General features: G+C 37.8%; 1 protein-coding gene across 23 annotated transcripts in view; it reads left to right on the top strand.

The window, feature by feature from the left end:
* SORBS2 (sorbin and SH3 domain containing 2) overlaps window positions 1–22,042 on the top strand; it is a 144,517-nt gene that overhangs the window by 74,970 nt on the left and 47,505 nt on the right. For 12 of the 23 annotated variants that reach the window (XM_064710502.1, XM_064710500.1, XM_064710507.1 and 9 more), the window contains 7 exons: window positions 63–187; window positions 1,177–1,794; window positions 8,979–9,464; window positions 13,202–13,346; window positions 15,669–15,844; window positions 21,099–21,165; window positions 21,971–22,015. In XM_064710502.1, the coding sequence (XP_064566572.1) occupies window positions 63–187; window positions 1,177–1,794; window positions 8,979–9,464; window positions 13,202–13,346; window positions 15,669–15,844; window positions 21,099–21,165; window positions 21,971–22,015 (1,662 nt within the window). The remainder of the gene's footprint in view (window positions 1–62; window positions 188–1,176; window positions 1,795–8,978; window positions 9,465–13,201; window positions 13,347–15,668; window positions 15,845–21,098; window positions 21,166–21,970; window positions 22,016–22,042) is intronic. The other 11 variants (XM_064710512.1, XM_064710513.1, XM_064710515.1 and 8 more) reach the window with 3 other exon arrangements.

Here is a 22,042-nt window from a genome sequence, read left to right on the forward strand (position 1 = left end):
GAGCAGGGCAGATGTACTAATCACACCCAAAAAATGGTTTCGTTCTTTTCTATTTGCAAAAGCTTGGCGATCTTACAATGATGGCAGCAGAGAGACACTGAATGGGGATGCTAGCAGCTCATCTCTTTCAGCAAAAGGCTTCAGGAGCGTGCGGCCAAACCTACAGGATAAAAAATCCCCAACTCAGGTAAAACTGGACACACCACATTTAATGCTGCACCACTGCTGGGGGGTTAGCACATATGGATGGGATGCCTCTGTGAAACATTGTCTGATGTCTTGCAGACAGTGAGAATCACCTGCTCATGAGGGTCACTAAAGGCTGGTTTGCTGCATAGATAAAGCATACTGCACATAGGCTGTGTGCCCCCAGCTTAATTACCAGAAATTGCTTTCACTGAGCAAGACAGCTAAATAAAACTAGGTCATACACAAGTAAAAGCTTTCTAGGAGTGTTCCCAGACTTCAAAGAATATTTATTAACAGTTTACACTTGGAAAAATGCACCGGTCATCAAAATACCTGAGGATTAAGATGTATTAATTATATGGTAGAAAATGCTTCTGCCTGTTTTGCAGAACAATGTCATTAGAGCATACTAAAAACAGAAACAAAAAAAAAAAAAACAAGCAAAAAAACACACAACATAAACAAAATACCACCTCCACACTTAGAAACATCTTAATCTGTCAAAAAAAAATTCAACATACCAATTTTAATACTCTCTCTGATACTATTTTGATTCAAAAGACTAAGAGGCTCTGTGTTTTATATATGTGTGTTACCTGTGAATAATTGCTTTCTATCTAAGATCATGGAGTACTTACATACCTGAATGCTTTCACAGCAATAATTCTTTTTCAGTGTAATAATTGGTTTTTTAAAAGAAAATGAATGACTGTGGGCTTCCTTCTGATCCTTTCTCATCCCACTTTGGTCTGAGCAAATGGAACATGTGGCTTTTTAAACAGAAGTTGCACAGGAAATGGTGGTGGGAACCTGACCAATTTAGTTGCTCATTGACTTTAGCAATGTTGAGATGGAGCCTTTTAATTTGCTAGTTCCTTTGTTTAAATATAAAAGTAAAACTGAACTGTATCTCCTACTAACATTTACTTTCTTTCTGTTTCTTCTTCAATGTTATTTTGCTGTGTGTGGATGCTTTTGGCAAATAAGGCACCTCTGCCACCTCCTAGAAAAGAAAGCTTTCGGAAAGCAAGAGTAACTAATCCTGAGAACGAGATTAATCTCCAGGCAGGAACTGCTGGCCCAGCTAAACACCTCCTCTCAGATACTGCCTATTTCACTAGTGAGACGTTTGTGCAGGAGACAATGTCTTCTCAAGTATCTAACACAAGTGTGTCCTATGCACAGAAAATCATTAAACCCCTGCCCTCAGTCTCCAGTGCAGACACAGGCACAGGAGCTGGCATTAGCACCACTCTCCATCAAGGCCAGAGGCAGCAGTCTCAAAAACGTAAAATATCCACCCTGAAATTAACCCGGACCCGTGAGCCAGCGAGTGGCATTCCTTGTCATTCCCAGCAACAGCCCAAGCCTGGTGAAGAGCCAGTGTTGTCACAGAGGCCTGTCTCACCTGCCTGTAACCCCATGCCTGAGATACACACAGCATCTCTTTCCGTTCAGATAGTTCCCACCCCTGACAATAAAGCAGAGCCTGAAATCCAAGATCATCCACCTAGTATTTCTCCAGACACTTCAAAGATGTCTTCAAAGGATTTGGGACAAAAGTCTACAGTTCTTCCTTCTTCACAGGCTGCAGAATGCCATGTGGTATATTTAATTTTTCCATCTTTTATTTTAGATCTTCATGAATCACTTAATAACCATCTGTTTAGTTATACTTATATTACCAAAGTTAGATCTTGTGTTTTCTGGGTAAAACTACCTGTCACATGGACCAAAACAGAAATGAACAAAAACTGAAGGTTTTGGAAGGTTATTGGGGAAAAAAAATTACTTAGCTGAGATGGAAAGCAGACTTCTTTGTTCCTCTGTGAGCACTTTACAGAGTGCAAACGCAACATAGGAAATTAGTGTACTAATTAGCTCAAGTGGCTCTTCCTAGAAAGAATTGCATTAGAGAGTTATGCTGCCATAGATGCTGGAAGGATCAAGTATGGACAGTAGGGTTGGATTGGGGGGAGTTAAATGCAGCTCTGTCAGTTTTCTAGGGCCACAAAAAGTACATTTTGTCAGTCAGTGCTTTCTGCAAGGCTGGGCACTGGCATCTCCTATGTGTCCTGTGCAACAGAGCTTTTTAAAGAAAATGGGTCTGTAAATTCTTTGTCAACAACCTCCACATGAAATATCACAGGGCACTGAACTTCTAGGTCCATCTGTTTCCTCTATACCTTATACCTACTGAAATGAAAATTCTTTAACTATGCTGATCTCAGCTAGGAGAAATTGGAGTATCAGCATAGGACCAGAGGAGTCTGAGCAGGGTTTGCCACCATTCAGAAACTCCCTAAGTCAAATAAAATAAGCCTGGGCACAAGAAAGCAGCAGTGAATACATACTTGGCTTTGTAATTTCTGCTCTGCGTTACCTAGCCACATTAGGATTTTTCTATTTAAAAAGATAATTATTCCAGTATATCTACCAATATAACAGCTTATCTGTGTTTGAAGTGGATGTCCAGATTGCTGTAGGTCTAGGCATGTCTGCCTCAAAGCTTTCTCTGAGGGAAAATCCCATCATGGCATATTTGTGTTCATCTAGTTCTGCTGGAATCATTGAGGCTACTCTGAAGTAAATACAGCACTATCTTGTAAATTAAAAAGTCCATTTACAGCCCTGTTGTCAATAGTAGTAACATCTCTGCTTTTCCAGACTGAGGTTCTTTCAGAGCATCACCTTTAACCAGGTTTCTACTCTGGAAGACATAAGTATCTGCATTAAAAACAGGGTAGTTTTAAGGTTGTGATATGTCTGTGTCCCCCTTCAAATGCCAAGTAAAATTTTTGATCAGAACAGAACTCTGGTAAATTATATGGCAACAATCTGCAATGCTCCTTTTGAATTCTCTCCATTGAAAAATAGGAGCACAGAAGCATTAACCACATTTTTCCTCCTCAAGACTAGACACAAATCTGTCATCTTAAATTCTTCTTTTAGACTGCATAAAATTTAGAACATTTTGAGAAAAACAAGTTGCTTTACCCTTTAGAAGAACCAGTCTGCTACTCAATGATTTTTGTCAGGTAAGACAAGTCAGTTCAAGCAAGAGCCACAGTAAAGAATCCATGTCAGAAACAGTAAGGAAAGCTGAGCCGCAGCTTTTTCTGGTAGATGGGGTAGATACGAAGATATTGCAAGTCTTTTAAATATGGGCATCAAAGGATACTGTCAAACAGCAGAATAGGTGTAGGTGTGGCCAATTCAACTTTTGCATCGGTTGTATTTTCACATAAAAATAGTTGCTCAGCCTCTTAGAATATGAGGCATTACATATGGGCAGATCAATCTCTCAAACAGAAAGTATGATAGCTAATAAGGATTAGGGGAAATACCTTTTTATGATTAAGAATAATACTCAAAGTTGAATCAAAAAAACTAAAAAGAATTCATCTTCTAGCTGCTATTTTAGAATTTTAGAAATCAAAACACATTTTGCATTAATTTAGAATCACATTAATTTAGAATCTTGTTTAGTTCCTGAAAAATCTTGTTTTAGTTTCTGAAAAAATCAGAAAAGTATCTGTGGCTTATTTGGCAATTCTGCAGTTAGTTTTCTGCTTTCTCCTTGATTTCAGGATGGGGGAAGCACTATCAGAAATTTGGTGACTGGGTTGCTCTGAATAAAAGGAGAAAAATTTCACTTGATCACAGAGATCATTAAGCCATCTTTTGAAGCTGTATCCCTTTATGGATCTCTTATCTGCAAAATGCAGCTGACATTTTCTGTGGTGTTCAGTTTTGAAATAAACTCTAATGAAGGGGAGTGTATTTGGCATCACAATTGAGTGGTGGAGCCAGTGGGTTTTTGTAGCTCCTTGTTAAAATACATACCTAAAACTAGAATACAATCAGCATGTGAGATGGTGTAAAAATCTGCATCAGGTGAGTTCCCAAAATGAAGATGCCATGAACTAAGATTAGAAATAAAGGCTGCAGCAATATGTTTAAAAAAATATTTATTTTCTGACTCAGATCTCAGTTTAAAACCTTGAAACTGTTCTAGCTAATACCAAATATTAAGATCCCTTTAGTGCTATATATCATAGTATTTGCTAAGGTCACAATTTCTCTAATATAGAAAATTAACTTTCATGCAGGATATTATTTTCATTTTTTAAATTATTTTAGATCTGCAGGCTCTACAGGACTTTGTGTAGGAGTTAAAATACTTCTTTACCTGCAGCTTATAGGTTGTATGTCAAGCTGTGTCCTCAGAGGATGCTCTCAGGCTGTAGATTAGGCCTGCCAGCAGTGTTTAAAGCTGCCAGAGAAACTCTCAAAAAACAAATACACTTAGAAAGGTGCAACTCTCCCTCTGCATATGGGTTTATGTATGTGAAGGAGAATGAGGTATAAGATCAGGTAATTATCTCTTCTTAAGAGGTAGTAAAGAAGAAATACGGTGCATGTGGGTTATCTGTGTTTAGCCAACGTGTACAAATGTATTTTTTCACAAAGTATGGAAATATAGAGCCCAGAGGGAGCTTGTGTGGTCCAGGTTAATGTATCTTGCTGTTTGTGCTCCTATTTGCACTGAATTTCACTGATATTTGCTTATCTGTTGAAGCTTTAGGAGCAAGCAGAAGTGTGCTATGACTCACTGAGTGACATTTTGTAAAGACTCCTACTCAGAGAAAGGTTAAACCCCTTAAAAGTATATATGAAAATAGAAGCATTCAGGTTACTCAATATTGGTACATTATTACAGTCTCAAGAGATGCTGCTTCTTTGTACCATACTGCAGATACAGGAGCAATAACTGTATCTATCTCAACAGAGAAATTTGTATTTGCTAGTATGAAACCAGTAGAGGTAAATTTTATTGTCTAAGTTTCTTATAAGAAGAAGTTATAAACTGATGAAGAATTCTGAACTGCATCTTCAGAAATAATCACCTGATTTTTTTTTTTTTTTTTTTATTGCTTTGTTCTTGGGTTCCTAAGTGTCATGGTGTTCTAGATATCACTCTCTGAAACTAAGGTTGCAAAGCATTTTTTTTGTTATTTGAATTCCCCAGATGAGTTCAACACTTGGTTTATTCCTGATGTCCTGGAGGAGTAAAACATCTGTAGCAGATGTTTATGAAAGTGTTTCTTTTGACAGCCTTATAGCTATAGAAATGTGCATCAAGGAAAATAAACACAGAATTTTTAGAAAAATCTAAATCAATTCATCTAGTAAATTTCTGAGTTTTAGGTATTGGCAATATGTAGAGTGATATGGAAGAAAGAGAAAACTGGTTTCAGCATTCTGGGGACAGATGTGAAGCAAAGAAAATTGAGCATGTATTTTTCATTTTAGGTTCTGCATCACTAGTATTGCTTTAAACAAGGGCTGAACTACATCTCCTTATACTGAGTTTAGAATAAGAGGGCTAGGCAGAAAAATGAGTATTGGAATATAATTTGCAGCATTAGTTTGAAATCAGCTTTTGATAATTAAAAATAGAGGTATTTTTACCCATTTACGCAAATGTATGGGTGTAATTTGATTGTTGATTACTAAACTCTGCTATGTATTAACACAATGAATTTATTCACTTATCTCTGAGTCTCCTTATCTGTGTCTTGACTGTTGAAGCAAGGCCAGGACTCTGGTGTCATTAATCTCACACCACTCCCCACATACCTTGCAATAAAACAAGAGATGACTGATTTTGAGACCCATACTGGGGTCACCTGTTTATTTTATATGAATTGGATACCAGCTGTATTCTTCAGGCCTGACATTTCCCTATTTGATGGAAAAGAAGCATTTCAAAGGACCAGCAGATGGCTGCAGCAAAGGCTGCTCTTCAGACCTTCAATTCACATCAAGACTGATGATATTTATCTGTCTGTCAAGTGTTGCTCTACAACCCAAGACAGCCACAGTCTGTTTTTCATCATTTTAATCAATTAAGTATTTGTTGGGCATTTAATCTGCCTGACTTCTGCTAGCATTTCTGCTGCTATATCAATAACAACCTAATCTGAAGCATGCTGAATGGAACCAGTATTAAAAGTTTTCTGAAATGCCTTCAGCCTTGTCTTTCTCATATTTTTCACAGTGAAAAATATAAGAAAATATGATTCATAGCTGAGATGGCATGCACAGTGAAAAATGTGGATCAGTAGTAGCCAGTTGTATGTGTTTGAGATTACCAACATTCCATGTTTTTATAAGTGATGTAAATCAGTTTTCAAAAACAAGGCTGTTTTAAATCACAATTTCAGCCACTCTTTCCCAGAGAGATGATTATATATATGAAAGTATTCTAGAGCCAGGCAGAATAGAAGTTCTACTCTATAAAGCCAAGAAGCTTCATGTTGGGAATCAGCCCCTAGAATTGCTGCATTCCTTCTGTCTGCATTGTAAGAACAACTTTATATTCTTTTTAATAACTTGGCTTGATGAAATCAGCTATTATTTGTCAATCACAATGAATTAAATTCTTTTAAATCTCAGTTTCATTAGCTCTCTGGATGCACCCTGAATATTTGTCCTTGTGTTGTCAATCCCTTCTTTTCTCAAGAATGCAAGAAATCTCCTCAGTTCAGAGCCAGAAGGTTTACTAGATTTCATAACTCCCCAAGATTTCCTGTTATTTTAACAAATAGAGATTAATTTACACATTTTGGCTGAGTCATATGTAACTTTTCTTCTGGGGGTGCTGAGAGGTCTCAAGAAAGTCAAAGCTTCTTTTTGGCCCTGCCTCATAATTACAGCATGATCTCCTGGTTCTTGTCTTTTGCTGGAGATCTTGATATGATGATCTGATGACATAGATGATGAAAATCATCATGAATGATGATTCTGTCTCCCCTTTATGTACCTGTGTGGTGAAATTACAGTTTCTTATATGTGTATGTAAATGCTAACATCTTAAATATATTATGCTGTATAATCATCCTAATTTTTCATGACATTATTTTTAATAGTATTCCATTGTTCTTTTGAAGTTTCCATTGGCAAATTAGTTCTCTATGAAAATACTGTGTCCTTTTACAGTCATACACTCAGTTATTGATTATTTTAATTAAGAGGTAATCTGTCCAGATCTCCTCTGTGAAAAGATTAAGTTGGGGGGTGTTCAGTTGTAGATTTGAAACATTGATGTGAATAAGATTTGGATTTTAAAGTGTTTGACTAAGTTTCTTCACTGTTTTGACTGCAGATTTTAACAGCAGCTTTTGCCTATTGTTGTGTACCCTAGAAGATCCAATGATGCCAAAGATTTATTTTTAATCAATTGGAACAAGTAATAGATATCTGTTCACATACTTAAGATGCTTTTCTGTAACTCTTATTCATAGGGATGGTCCCATTGACCTCAGTAAGGTTATTTGTGTAAATTCTAGTTGATCTCAACAAGAATTATGCAACTGGAACCCCAGTGACCTCTTGTAAGTAGCATAATCTGGGTTGTGTTCCAAGTCTTCCATAAGGGCTTTAGAAGATATTTTCAGATTTTGGATTAAAATGCCAAAATGGCATTTTAATCTGATGGCTTGAAACATTTTTGAATGATTAAAGATGTCTGCCTAGTCTAAGCATAGGAAATATCCATATTACTGATAACAAGGTGATATGGATGACTGAATGTTTCTTTTTATAGTGGTATTTACTACATATAGTGTCTTACTGTCCTCTGTTTTACATAAATTTAAAATCCCAAACACTCTTTCCCAGTAGCTATTCCAGATGTCCTCAGCCCTAACAACAGTGAAACCCTTAGTGCTGAAGTAGGCAGCATTTTGAATACTTAGGAATTAATGGAAAGCTTGTGGTTTAATAGGCAGTATAGAAGGATTTGTGTAGCTGTTTAACAAATACTAGATGCCAACATGCTTTAGTTCAAAAAGAAGTTGCAGATGCAAAAAGCCAGTTGCAGGGCTAGTTTAAACTGAGTGCCCTGTGACTGATTTGAAATGACAGAACATAAAGCTCATACATTGTGTGGCAGTTTTCAGAAGCACTCTCATGAGACTGTTCCCTTCTGCTTTTAAGGAACTGTGCTGAATCCAAACTGGCATGTTTTGTTTCAGTATGTCCTGTTCTTGTGTTCCCAGTCTTTGTTCCTCTGATTTATACCAGTTACCCTAATAATCCTTATGTCCTCTAATGTTGAAAAGACTTCTATGCATACACCTTATAGAGTAGGTTGTGACAGGGTGCTTCCAGGGTGCTTGGAAATTCTAAGATCATCCAAATATTTTTATTAGAGCGACAGTGGAGAAGATGTATTCAGTCACAAGAGGCAAAAAATTCTACTACCTATTACTTGCAGATCATATGAATAGTCATTAAGCGTGTGCCTGTATATCTGGCAGTCCTGCTCATCTTTATATTACAGTTAATTTCAAAATCATACCTATCCTTGACAAAATAAGTGTATCATTTACCGAGATCAGACTTGCTGATACTTTGAAAATTACATAGACATGACATTCTCTAGCCTCATATATATGTGAAGAATAAAATAGTGTGACCCCCTCAATGCACAATGGAGATCATTAATATTGCAGTACATTATGAATATTCATCCTCAGCACACTATGGTTTCTGGCATTGCTTCCACTAGTATTTTATGCATTCATTTCTTTCATGTTGTCCTACTCTAATATAGAGCATGGTTGATTTATTTCCTAATCTTTGTAAATGTGAACTTCCTTGGGTGGCTGAAAACCTTACACTTCTGTAATCCCCCTACACCCAGCAAGAGGCAAAGGGAAAAGTTCTTTATTCATTAAGTAATCTGTTTCTTTTCTTATTTTTTTTCCCTCAAATCTCAGCTTGGAAACCAGAAAGTAACTGCCCCTGTGATGGAGGTAAATGCTTCACAGACACACAGACAAACAGCAACAGAAGCTTCTCCACTGCCTCTTCCTTCTCCTGTGGTACCAGTTAACAGAGCCTCTTTCTCACCAGACAGTGGCACCCACCCAGTACCATATTCCTTGCCAACGCTTGATGATTTTTTGCCTTCCCTCTTTGGTCAGAGCCCAGCCCTGTCCCAGTGTCCCTACAAATGCCCGTTCCTGGCTGCTGCCAGTGCTGCCCCCAGGAACAGGAGCGAAGCAGCCTCTGTGAGCACAGACTCTGCCATGAGCGAGTGCTCCTCGCGCACGCTGAGCGAGTGCTCCACTGCCATCCTAGATGAGCTGCAGACTTGTAGCTATGATACCACTGACTGCTCTGAAACACCTTCCCCAACCCTGAGCCAGATGTCTGCTGTGTCAGATGGCACCACCTTAACCAACACTGCTGCCACCTCTCATGTAATTATGCTTCCTTTTTTCCTCCTCCATTTTGTTCAAACAGGTTGTCAGAGGGGAACAGAGTTCGACCTTGTCTGTTATCCCATTACACAGACAAGTATTTCGGTAGTAATTTTCCATGGTCACAGTCTGACAGTGTTTTGTAACAGTTGTTAAAAAAAAAAATCATTGGCATAGCAGATTTGGGAGTACGAAATGATTGCTGCACAGTTGTGTGGTCAGCTAAGGTGTATCAAACGCTTTGCTTAAAAAAAAATAAATTCAAGAAATATTTGTTCCAAAGTATTAAAAGCAAACATTCCATGGAGTTTGAAGAAATTTGTTTAAAATATTGTTAACAGTTTACAGGTTTTTGGAGTCTGGACTACCACCATTTTGACTTACACTGAGATGCAGACTTCAATAATGTTATTTGTAAATTCATACTAAATGTTCACAGTATTTAATGCAGTTTTTTCCCCAGCCGTGATGACTGCACAAAACTGGTTTTCTATCCTCTAATTAACCTTTTCCTTTCCTAAGCACAGTTTCTTATAGGACTGAACTACATAAATAATCTTGAACTATTCAAGTGTACTGTTACTTTTCTCTTGGTTAAGTCAAGGGAAAAACCACTATGCAGTTAGACACTTTACACATACATTCAGTTTTCTGTACCTTAGTATACTCATATATGGGGAGAAAGAAGGTATGGAATCTGGGTCAAACCCAGATCACTTTTGATTTCTTTTGAGATTATCCACATGATTAAAATGAGTCAGAACAAAGCCTTCATTTAAATTGAGCAATTCATTGCTGAATTGCAAAACAGAGAGATGTTCTGAATCCAAAGTTTTACTGGGTCACAGCACTGTTCAAACTTTGTATAAATACTTCAGCATACAGTAATTTTCAAGCCTGAAAAGAACAAACAGTATATATATATTTTTAAGCTTTGTGTATAATTTTTAAAAAGTATTTTGAGTCCAACCTTGCACATAGTCACCTGGAAAGCCAATGTTTGGTTGTCATTGCTCTGGATGCTGCTAAAAAATACTAATAGCAGTCATGTAAAAACTTTAATTCTTAACTTCTGTAACACAGCTCTGAAAACATTGTTTGTTTTTAAGAATCATTACTATGAATTTGCATAAAACACAGTCATTGTAGCCAAATATACCATAATAAGTATAGACTGGTCAGACAGAGTCACCACATGACCATTTACTAGCTATGGGAAGCATGGAATGTTTATATTTTCTTGTAGCCTACTTCTAAAATTGTCAGCTAATTGTATTTGTTTTCTTTGAGCATCATTTTTTGCAAGCTAAAGTGAGCAGTTGGTCCTTCTGTCTCTTTTTGGGTTATTCTCCCAGTAGAAGGCTATGTAATGGTCAGATCTGACCATCACTTTCTCTTTTAGACATGGCAGGGATGAGCATAATGTTTGTTCACTGTTAATGGACAAAGCCAAATGAAAAGACATTCACCCAAAGAGCGAAAATCCCCAAGTAGTCCTAAGAACCCCACAGAAATTAAACTGCTGGCAAAACCCAACTCTGCCGTATAGAAAAGTCATCATCTCCCACTGTCTGTAGAGAAAGGCCAGATGACTAAAAATGCATCCATGAAATGAAAAAACATCTAAAAGGATTTTACTTCCTTGTAAAATCTGGTAATAAACTCGGTCACCTGGACCTAAAGTGTCCCATTCTCAGATTGAAATGTCAGTAACTACCAAATTATTCCAAGGGAAGAAAAGGCCTTTGAAATTTTGTTGAACTGTCTTCTATAGCTAACCTTGTAAGCCATGCAAGATGCAGCAGATGAACAAATGAAATAGCCACCTTCACAGACATTTTCCTTAAGGAGAAAAACATTAGAAACTAAAAAATTATAACTGAGCTGAGATCTTACCTAAGACCTTCAGAAGCAAACCCAGAAATGTCATGAACATGCCACGGACACATTTATGACTGATGTCCTTCAACTACTTGTGCGGGTCCTATTTTCATGATATTTTGTACTACTTAGTGTAAATGCCTTGCTGTCTAACTGAGCTATTTGGTAAAGTCCTTCTCTGGAATATGTCAGTCTTTTATTACAAAAATTCATAGGAGTCTGTGAAGAACTCATGCCAGTTCTGCTCAGAGAAGCAAAAGCCATAGTAAATAAGTAAGAAGGTGTAAGGCTCTGCACGTAGTTGCACCCTGCCTTCCCTAGAAACAAGCTTTCCCAAAGATATGTAGGAGAAGAGAATGGGTGAACACCTGAAGCAGAGGAGAGATAGCTGGCCTCAGTTTGAAAACTTATCTGAAAACATGCCTTCATTGAAATGCTGTCTTTGAGTTATGTCACTTTTTTGTTCTTACATCTCCAAAGCTGGGGTTTTTTTGCAGGAGAGGGTCATGGAGGAAAAGCCATCTTACTTTTGATTCTGTAGTTTATTAAGAGAGGAAACATTTACACACAAAACTTTCAATGGAGACATCACCATGACAGAACCTTTTCAGCTCATTTCTGAAAACAGACATCCTTAAAATGACAAACCCCTGAATGCATATAGGAGTTCACATAATGTCTGCATAGGACCCAGAAATGGTTTTTCTCCCTTAGCTATGGGAGGCCAAGATGTTAAAAATTTCAAATCAATTCAGTAATCTCCGAAATACAAATGCATACAGAAGGTCATGAATAATTTAGTTTTTATTTGTAAAAATAATATGCATTTTAATATGTTTTTTATTTATACTTTGCTGCTTCAGGTAGTCTCTTGTTTACATCTGCAGCTGTTTTAGTTCATTTGTTATATAAAATTGAGCCAATTTTGTAGTTCTTCTAATTCAGATTTAAAGAACAGTTCTGCATTAAAGGAGATGTTGCAGAGAGTGTTGCTTGCTTTTCTGCTGAAATATTCGCTACCTTCTTACTTCATTCAATGCTTTCTCAGCATCTCAGTTTTGATTCTTTCAATACTCCCTGTAAAAGTGATGCAGCCCCAGTGCACTGATTCTAAACCTGGGGGCAGGTAGTTTCCTCTTGTGAAGTGCCTCTAGTAACTAAAGCCTAAATGGCTTTAGGTGCTTTCTGCTTTTTCCAGTTTACTTAGCTCTCCCACTTTTGATTTTGATTTTGCTCTGTCATTTTGTGATTGTGGGTTGTTGGTTTTTTAATTGGTGCTATTTATTTTTATTCTGATAGATTACATATCATTATGCCACAGTCACTCCAGCTGGCTTCCATTTTTTAAAGAAATTTTTTTCACTCTTCTCAGCTAGTCTTAGTGAGACTTTTCCCTTCAGTCTGCACAGAAGTTCCCATTAATATCCATAGTGCTTGAGTATGTGCACTAAGGGAATGTGTCTCTTGGTGTGAGGGATCTGTGGCAGACAGCCTCTGTCACACAGTGTTGGGAGCTTTTACTGCCATCTTCATTTTATATTGCTGTCAGACATCTGCAAACCTCATTTGTGCCATCTTCATTGCCTTGACCATGATCTCTGCCACCTTCCCAAGACAGCATCCGTCACAGCCAGCACACACAAGGAGGAAGAGGGGAGGTACAAGGTATATAAGGGCCACACTCTGCTCCCTTTGTGATAAGCTTTGTGTTTCAGTGAATGCAGATGCCATTATGGCTGTGTACCTGACAACTGGGAATTGTTGCGTGGATGACAGTCTTGCATCACTCTTTCTTTGGGATTGCAGTTGGGGAGCTTTGTGTGTATTTTAATGGGATATTGTTTTGTCTCTCTCAGGCTCAGATCACAGTGAATGGGAATTCTGGCACTGCTGCCAGCCCAGTGAGTCACTTTCAAAGGCCTTTTTCCCCTTCTTCAGCTTACCCTCCACCAGCTTCACTCAATTCCAACATTGTTATCATGCAGCATGGCAGGATGATGGGTAAGCCTCACACAGAATGTTTGCTTTATACATTGCACAATGTATTCTGATTCATGTGGTAAAGGCTGCAAACAATTGCAGAGTGCTTCAGGTCCCTAATGAAGGTATTGTCTATTCATCTACCTTGGGAAGTAAATGCAAAAACATAATAGCATTTATTGTTAGGTACAGCAGTGATCCTCAACTGGAGTTACTGGTAAGTTTTATAACCTAGGTGTGTGAGCTAACCTCTTGCCAATTTTCTACTGGCTTTACCAAGGAAACGGCATCTATCAAAATCACTCAACCTGTCCAGCCCTTTCACATTTTGCCATAAGAAAGTGAGGGCCCACTTTGTACTTTGCTCCTCCCTACAACTTCCTTAATTCTTCAGCAGAAATACTGTCAACAAAGGGAGAGGCTCTGAGCTGTTAAAAACCTAAAGCCACATCAATCTCAAACTTGTTCATGTATTTTTTTAGAGCATCTTTAATTTAAAAATTAAACACAAACCAAGTACTATCAGCCTTGGGCTCTTTGCCAGTCTTATCCCATTTTGCCAAGAGAATAATTTACTTGCTTTTTCTGCCAGTGTTGTGCATATTTAGAAAAGATTATACATGCCAAATAACTTGAATGTGGTCCCACAGTTTACATTTTTTTTTTGTGCTTGCAGAGAAATTAGGTGACAGTTCTTGCTCTGAGACATCTTAGACAAATGCTGCTGTCATCATAGTGATAAGTACAAAAACTGTATACATGGGTTACTCCAAATCCCAGAATTCTAGAGTTTTTGAGTGCTTCCAGTTTACTCATTTAAAGATCTATCAGTACTGGTTTGGATATACTTGAAATACGTATTTTCCCAAGACTTTCACTCTTGCATGATGCTAGAGTTCAGTGTTCCACAGTAAGAGCCTGATTTAATTCTCCTTGCTCATGTAAAAAAACCCCTGGTGGCCTCAGTTTGAGGCCTATGAAGAACGAAGGATCAAATCCAAAATGTTTTCTAAATTTAACATCATGCATTTTGGGAAAAAGTTCCAAATATTCAGACGTTTGCCACACAGAGTTGCCCCTCGCCATATATGTGTAGCACTGAATTATTTACAGGATTTCAGACTTGAGTAAACAGCTGAAACAGCCATGCCAAATCCAGCACTGCAATGGGGTGAGCAGAAATATACAAATTAAAATTAGAGCTTTAAGTCACTGGAGCTCCTTTTACTGAGGAGTCACTGAGGCTCATATTACAACTCATATTTTTCTTCAGAATAATCAGTGGATATTAATGCCACATGAAAGTCAATTTTTATTGTCACCATTAGTGTTAGAACATACATTTTTACTCCCTGCATTCATTTATTCTGCAGTGGAACCATCTCACTTTACCTCAATTTGCAAAATAGAGGCTTTGTAATAGCAGCCCACTAATTTACTGAAACTTGCTGCCTGAAGGAGTAGGGCTCTTTTTCCTGTACACAGGAAAGAGTGCATTGTCTGCAGAAGTACAAATTTTCATGTCACATCCCAGCACTGAGGTGTTTCTTAGGTTTTGTTCTGCATTTTAGAAGGAAATGGTAATAGTGATATATTAATTTAATTAGTTATAAAGGAAGATTTGAAGGGGAAGGGTAGAAATATTGCAGGTCACTATAAAACAGTAGCAGATTGAACACTTCACCCGAATTACTGTAGGTGGATTATCAGATTGCTCTACAGGTGCTGGGTTACCAAAAACCATTTTTATGGATTATACGTGGAGTCCCATAAACATATCAACACACGTTAAGGAAGAACACTTATGTCAGGATTTTTTTCTTAAAAATATTCATGCATCAAAACTTCATGTTTCTTAGCATGTATGACATAAGTTTTTGTGCAAGGCTGTCTTCTGTGCTTAGAGAACAGCAATTTTCTATAGTTTGCTGGGCTTGGTGGGTGGAAGTTTTGAAATTATGTCACTGGTTTCCAAGGAACAGGTAGAAAAGGTGCAAAAGTTTGATTTATAGGAGAAAGGCTACTGCACCTTTCTCAACAGATTTTGCTATGTTTATGGGGCTTTTTTCTCTTTTTATTGAGCAAGACATTGTGAAAAAGTACTTCTACTCTAATTCTGAGTTTAATAGTTTGTCTGGTCCTTAAATAAGTTTATAATTCTGTTAATGTAACATTAAGTAGGGCAAATCCCAAGTAAAGATGATATTTCTTTTTAAAAAATGTATATATATGCAATTAAGATTGTCAGCCTTTGTAGAGTGTACTGAAATGGGAAAGTATGTTTTAACTGCCAAGTATGATTATTCTGTCATTACACAATTTTCTGTCATGTTATCTTTACAGAGTCCACAGAGACATACTCACAGCATGTTCAGAATGTTGGCACCACCACCACCACCAGTACAATACCAATCTGTAGATCCTCAGAAGAAGAAAAAAAAATCACAGTAATTAAAGCTCCACATTATGCAGGGATTGGCCCGGTAGATGAATCTGGAATCCCTACAGCAATTAGAACGGTAGGAAATTCTGGGAAATCTGTGTATGAACTCATACAATGAACTGATTGTTGGTAATGGGTTTTTCACATTCTTCTACTCTTATATAATTTGGAATAGAGCGTGTGTAATCAGCAGCCTTGTGAATATAATATTGTGTGTTGACGAAAAGGAGAATGCTGATGGGAGCATAATTGGGCAACCTCATGTTTCTAGTTTTAATTAGAAGTAGCCAAAATTTTGTGTCTTTCTTGTGTCTCTTGTAGTTCTTGCCTTTTGGAGATGCACAGTAATTGCATTTGGTTTATTTCTGAAATAAAGCTTATGCATACTATATATATATGTAAATATGTATGTGTGTGCAAATAATCATATGTACATCTGTGTGTATATGCAAAAATCTTACACCTCTGCATTTTTTGGGGCAGTGTTCTCATGTCATCAGGGTAGTGTAGAAATGTGCAGTTTTGTTCTGCTGGCAATCTAAGGGAGCAGCATTTTCGTGACAGTGCAGTAAATAATCCTTGTGCCCTTGAGTGACACGTAAGCGAATAGCTGGGCAGCCCTTTCATTGTGAGCAGCCCCGTTCTGATCATCTGCCGCTGGTCACTGCTTGAGTGGTCCCAGGATGTCAGACTGAAGAGTTTTGTTTTCACTATGCTGCAGCATTCTTTCCACTCTGCTGTCAGGGCAGCCTCTTCTGGCTGCTCCAGAGAGCGCAGAGGCAGCTGCACTGGCTCTGTAAAGGCAGCACTTGCTGGCCTCCCCAGCCAGAGAGGAACTGCTGTGCTGCACGGACAAAGGCAGAAGAGTGGCAGCCAGGATGAAAGCGGCAGAGCCCTTGCAGGTGAAGTCTTAGGGAGGTGCAGGGGTGTAGCAGCTGTTGGATGTATCCTGTCTGCCAATATTGACATATGGGGGGCTATGTTGTATTGCCAAGAATTGCTTCAAGGGACTGAAAAATTAGAGGGGAAACCAGGAATTAATGGAGAAAATCAATAGGAAAAAATCAGGATAAGTGGTAAGATGAGGAAAATTTTTATAGGAATGGGGGGGAACTCTGACATTTCTTGCTTTATTTATGACATTAAAAAGTTACATGATCAGAATCTTTTAAAAATGAAGACATTTCTTTCCAGCAATGCTCTAGCTTTCTGTTCTCTTTTTAAGTAAATAGTGCCTTTGCTTTATATTGGATATGGTAATTGGTTTTGTGCTTTTTTAGTAGCAGATTGTTCTAATAGGGTGCATATCAGTTATATAAGATTATAACAGAAATTCCCCTTAAGTGTGCCTAATGAAGCTGGCAATCTGCCAAACTATATTTAACTTTCAGGTTGTATGATCTGAGTCTTTCAGATTTTCTCCTAAAAATATAATTCAGTTTGAATTAGGACATTTTCCTGCTGGTTTTGCTTTGATTTTTGGTGTGTTTCAATTTCAAGAAATCTTATAGCCTGTAATCTTGCTATTATAGAAACAATTCTCACAATCACATAGAAATTAAAACTTTATGCTAGCGTGTGTATGTATGAGTGTATCTGATGTGCCATTTTGCATCCTTATTCTACTTCCTTAACACATAGCTGGTAGTAAAATTGTTTTCAAGATACTTATTTGAGTTTCCTTTATAAGTGTGCACAAGTATATTTGAGCCCTGTGTATCCCAGCTGAGCAAGAACAAAGTTGGTATAGTTGTCAGCAAGACTCAAATATGCTGCATCTTGCAAAAGTGCTAAAACTGCATTTTCCATTAATAGTAGAAGGTAGAGTATATCACCTGCCCTTTCTCCAAGGTCAGTGAGCAATCCAAATAGGAATCTTCTCCCAGAAGGTTTGCCCTCAGTCCATCTGAAGAGAGAAGTTTACAAATTAATTCAATTTATCATTGCACATAAAGTTTAGAAGTTTCACTCTTCCCTCTTTGCAAAAATGGCAACAGTCTATCAAAAAAGCAGTAAATGAAGATTCAGGGGTGATAGGTAAAACACACTGTGTTCCAAAATGCTGTGCTGCTCAAAGTTTATTAAGAACTCAGGAGTATCTGTGTTCCAGATTTTGAGTGCTTCTTAAGAGTAAAGAGGTTTTGCAAGATGTGATCGTCTCCTCCGAGTCTGTCTTCACTCTTAGATCATGGTTTGAGACAGCTGTTTAGCCAAGGAAAACAGAAAGATTTTCTTCCTATTCCTGCTAACCCATTTTGTATCAGGCTTCTGAGAAGGGAAGGACTCCTATAAAGCTTTTTATTCACTCAGAACCCCCATCCCATGTTAACATGTGGCTTCTATGCCGCTTTAGCTCCTTCTAGCTCTGGGAAATGCAAGTCTGAAAATTCAGATTGTTGTTAGGTTCTGCCTTTGTGCCAAGCCCTGCCCCAAAGATGGTAAAATTCCAAGACGCTAAAAATGAAGTCTCTGAAAAAGAGAGGATAAAATGCTGTTCAATCAGAAAAGCATTCAGTCAAATATAGCACAGTTTACCACTGATGGGGACCTGGGAAAGGAAAAGCCAGATTCATGGAAAGCAGTAAGGCTGCACTGTTTTAGTCCATCCAAAATGATTGCTTTATATCTAATTATCAAAATTAATTGGTAGACTGAAAAGGCCTCTACTTAGTAAGAGTGAAAACAATTCAAGTCCTGCTAGGTTTCTTTTCCATACTTAGTGATGTAATATTTCAGCTCATAAAAAACAAAAAACACAAAAAAACAGAGGTTCACTGAAAGTCTCAGAATATTCTTGAGTTGGAAGATCCACAAGGATCATCATCAAGTCCAGTTCTTAAGTGAATAGCCCATATGGGGATGCAAGCATTATCAGCACCCTGTTCCCACCGGCTGAGCTAATCTCAGGGTCAGAGAGGCCTCCTTTAATTGCATACTTCCTGATGGATGATTACAATATTGCAGGGATTATGGACTTTCCAAAGGAGCAATTGCAGTTGCTTCTTATGTCCTCTACGTGCTGCTTGGCTGATTGTTTTTTTCACATAGGATGATGCCGTGTTCCAACATTTAATTGCATCAGCTGTAATATATGCAAAGCAGGATGGCATCTGAATGGCTTTGTGCATTGTGAATACTCTTAATTCCTCAAACTATTTTGGTGTGTGGGATTAGTGAATATAAATTGAGAAAATGAATTTCAAAATTAATGTATTCTATTTCTTAATCCGTCCTGGTTTATAACATAAAGCCAAGTTACTGGCTGAGGCTGAAACCCCTAGGAGGGTTTGCTGGGAAGATGATGAGAGAAAGAAACATTCAAATATCTAGAAGGATGTTGGGAAACCTTCTCTACTCATGGAAGCTTCTCCATACCTGATCTCTGTGTGGGAGCCTCCTTTGACTTTGTGGAGGACCAGACAATGCTTGACAAACAGCAGGGACATGGCAGCAGTATTCATGCATTATTTGTGATTTGTTCATCTGCCACTGGTTGGAAGACTCTTCTTCATTTAATACAATCAGAAAGGCAGTCACAGTATCATGGGACTGTTGCTGTGGGAAATGAGGAGAAGCAGGGAGGTTATGTCCATCAGTGTGAATTGCTTCAGACCTCCTGGAATTGTAAATTTCTGAGAATATATCATCCTGGAGCACTAAACAGCATACTTGTTTCAAGTCCAGCTAAATTATTCTAACCAGAGTTCCACTAGTGTAGATATTTAATACCTTTAGGAAAACAATATGAATATGACCCAAATCTCTTTCTGAATAGCTTACACTTGGCAGAACTCAGCACATTGGTAGGTGGGGGAAGGGACCTATTTTATCTTGAGACAAAACTGAGCCTCCTTTACCTCTGTCTTGCAAGGCAGGCCTAGGTAAAAAGCAAAACTCTGCTTTATTTTTTTCTTACCCAGGAGATCCCCAAGTTCTTCAACTGACTGCTCTTATTTTAAACATTGTTCTAATAATAGTAGCAAATTTATGAGAACTCAATATGAGTCCTCAAAATACAGGACTAGGCAGAAATGCCTAGTAAGAGCTCACCATTGTAAACAAAGCATATTAGTTATGTAGAGATAACAAGTAATCATGGCAAAGGTGGGATTTAGTAAAGATGGCAGTGTGTGGTGAACACATGCACATCTGTCCAGTGTTCTGTAGGGAAGAATTCATAGATTTTTGCTTTTTGTGTTAAAGAGTAGTAAGCAAAGTGATTGCAAATTTGGTATTTGCTGGTGCAAAATAATGCACTTCAAGAGAGGTTCTTTGAATTTTCCCTGTGTGCCATGAGGTTTGAACATAGTGGTTTTTGTGGATGCCCCATCCCTTTAGGTACTCAAGGCTACACTGGATGGAGTTCCAAGCAACCTGGCCTAGTGAACATTGTCCCTGTCGGTGCAAGGGATGTTAGAACTTGATGATCTTTAAAGTCCCTTTCAACCCAGCCCATTCTATGATTCCATGATTCTTTGCATTAAAACTTCTGCTTTTATGGCTACTGTGGGACAAGTAAAATTCTAGCACCTAAGAAGGATAATACTGAAAACGTTTGCCTTTGTGTTAATCCTTTCCTGGAATATTATCATCCTACCTGAAAGAAAATTGCAGTAAAAGAGAAAATTCAGAAGGGTAACAGATAAAAAGAAGCACAAGCAGGAGTCAATATGAGCAGAGTTTGGGAAATTCGAGATTAGGATCACTTAGTTTGCAAAAGTAAGGATAAGTATAATTGAATGAGTGATTATTGAATAAGTTAAAATTAAGTTGTCTGGAAAGGGCTTTTAAAACTGGTGAAAAGAATACTCTTTGTTAGCAGTCCAAACATTAACTCTGAAATATAGTGTGGTCTTAGTTCTTTTCTCAGTAGTATTACAAAGATTTTCTGCATTATTTAACAATTACATTTAGAAAGTAATTTAAGCCAGAAATTGCCAGGAGGTCAAAAGAAGGACTTCTTACATGCTTGTAATCATAACTGCTGAGATGTTTCTATTTTTCTGTATAGAATCTAGCATTCATCATTGTCAGATACAAGGCACTAAGGTGATGAACTGTTGATCTCACAATAATTCCGATGTTCTGAACCATTATACCTTCCCAGGATCCGAGTCCAAGACTGACTCAATCATCAGTGTCTTCCAGAATTTGTTACAGGAATTCCACAATAAAATGCATTAATACATTCAAAATACACAGAAACTATTATATTAAATAGAGAATAACATGTAATATTTCTTTCCAGAATAACGTTAAATGTCTGATCCGATCTCTACAGACGGGTATTTTTATTTTGTTGTTAATTGTTAAAACTGTTTTTTTTTCAGACAGTTGACAGGCCAAAGGATTGGTACAAGACTATGTTCAAGCAAATCCATATGGTTCATAAGCCTGGTGAGTATGTTCTTGTCTTTGTCTCCTCATGTCCAGTTTGAGGGATGAGAAATTTTCTACTGTAAATCTCCTACCATCTGCCTTTCTTTTGGAGAACTCCAGTGTTAGAACAGCGTGGGCTAGTAAACAATCTGGTTTAAGGAAAAATTTTGTGCCTGAATTTAATTGTTGTCATAGAATATATTACTTGGTTTTGCTGAAACTGAGCTTTGGTGGCATTGCTAGCTTTAATGTCCTTTATGATTTGCCCCAAGGATGTCAGGAAACTCTGTAAATGGCAATTATGCTCATTATGCCTGCAGAAGGAAGGAGACACTATTCATCTGAGGTAGAGCTAACATTCAGTATGGCCACACAGAATGTTAGTGGGAGAATAAGAAATGTAGGCAGGAGAATGTTGGCTTACAGGCTCTAACTTGAACACTAGTCACACAGAAGATATTTAGGATTGCCTGTTGTGATAGGAACAACAGCTTAACAGTCTGTAGCAGAGGAAGGCTAACAAAAGGAAGGAATCAAGTTTGGGAAGGGGAAAAGAACAGACAGTAATTTGCAGTTTGGTGCTAACTTAGTAAGTATGCAATATGAGTGACACGATCAGAAGATAAAACACAATAAGATGGTAAAACCAGCCTAAATATAGTGGGAAGACATAGTCTTTCAAAAGCACCTATGAGACAAGGAAAAGAAATACAGTGCTTGATTGCTTACCAATCTTTTATTTGTATTTGCAAAGACAAAGCTCAGTTTCTGTGATGAACTGGCATGTATGGCCCTACTGTAACATATGTATTTCTTTTTGTAGATGACGACACAGACTTGTATAATACTGCATATGCATACAATACTGGTAGGAATTACTCCGTGTTCAAAACGA

This window comes from Zonotrichia leucophrys, chromosome 4 (genome assembly GCF_028769735.1).
Source record: "Zonotrichia leucophrys gambelii isolate GWCS_2022_RI chromosome 4, RI_Zleu_2.0, whole genome shotgun sequence".
Lineage (NCBI taxonomy): Eukaryota > Metazoa > Chordata > Aves > Passeriformes > Passerellidae > Zonotrichia > Zonotrichia leucophrys.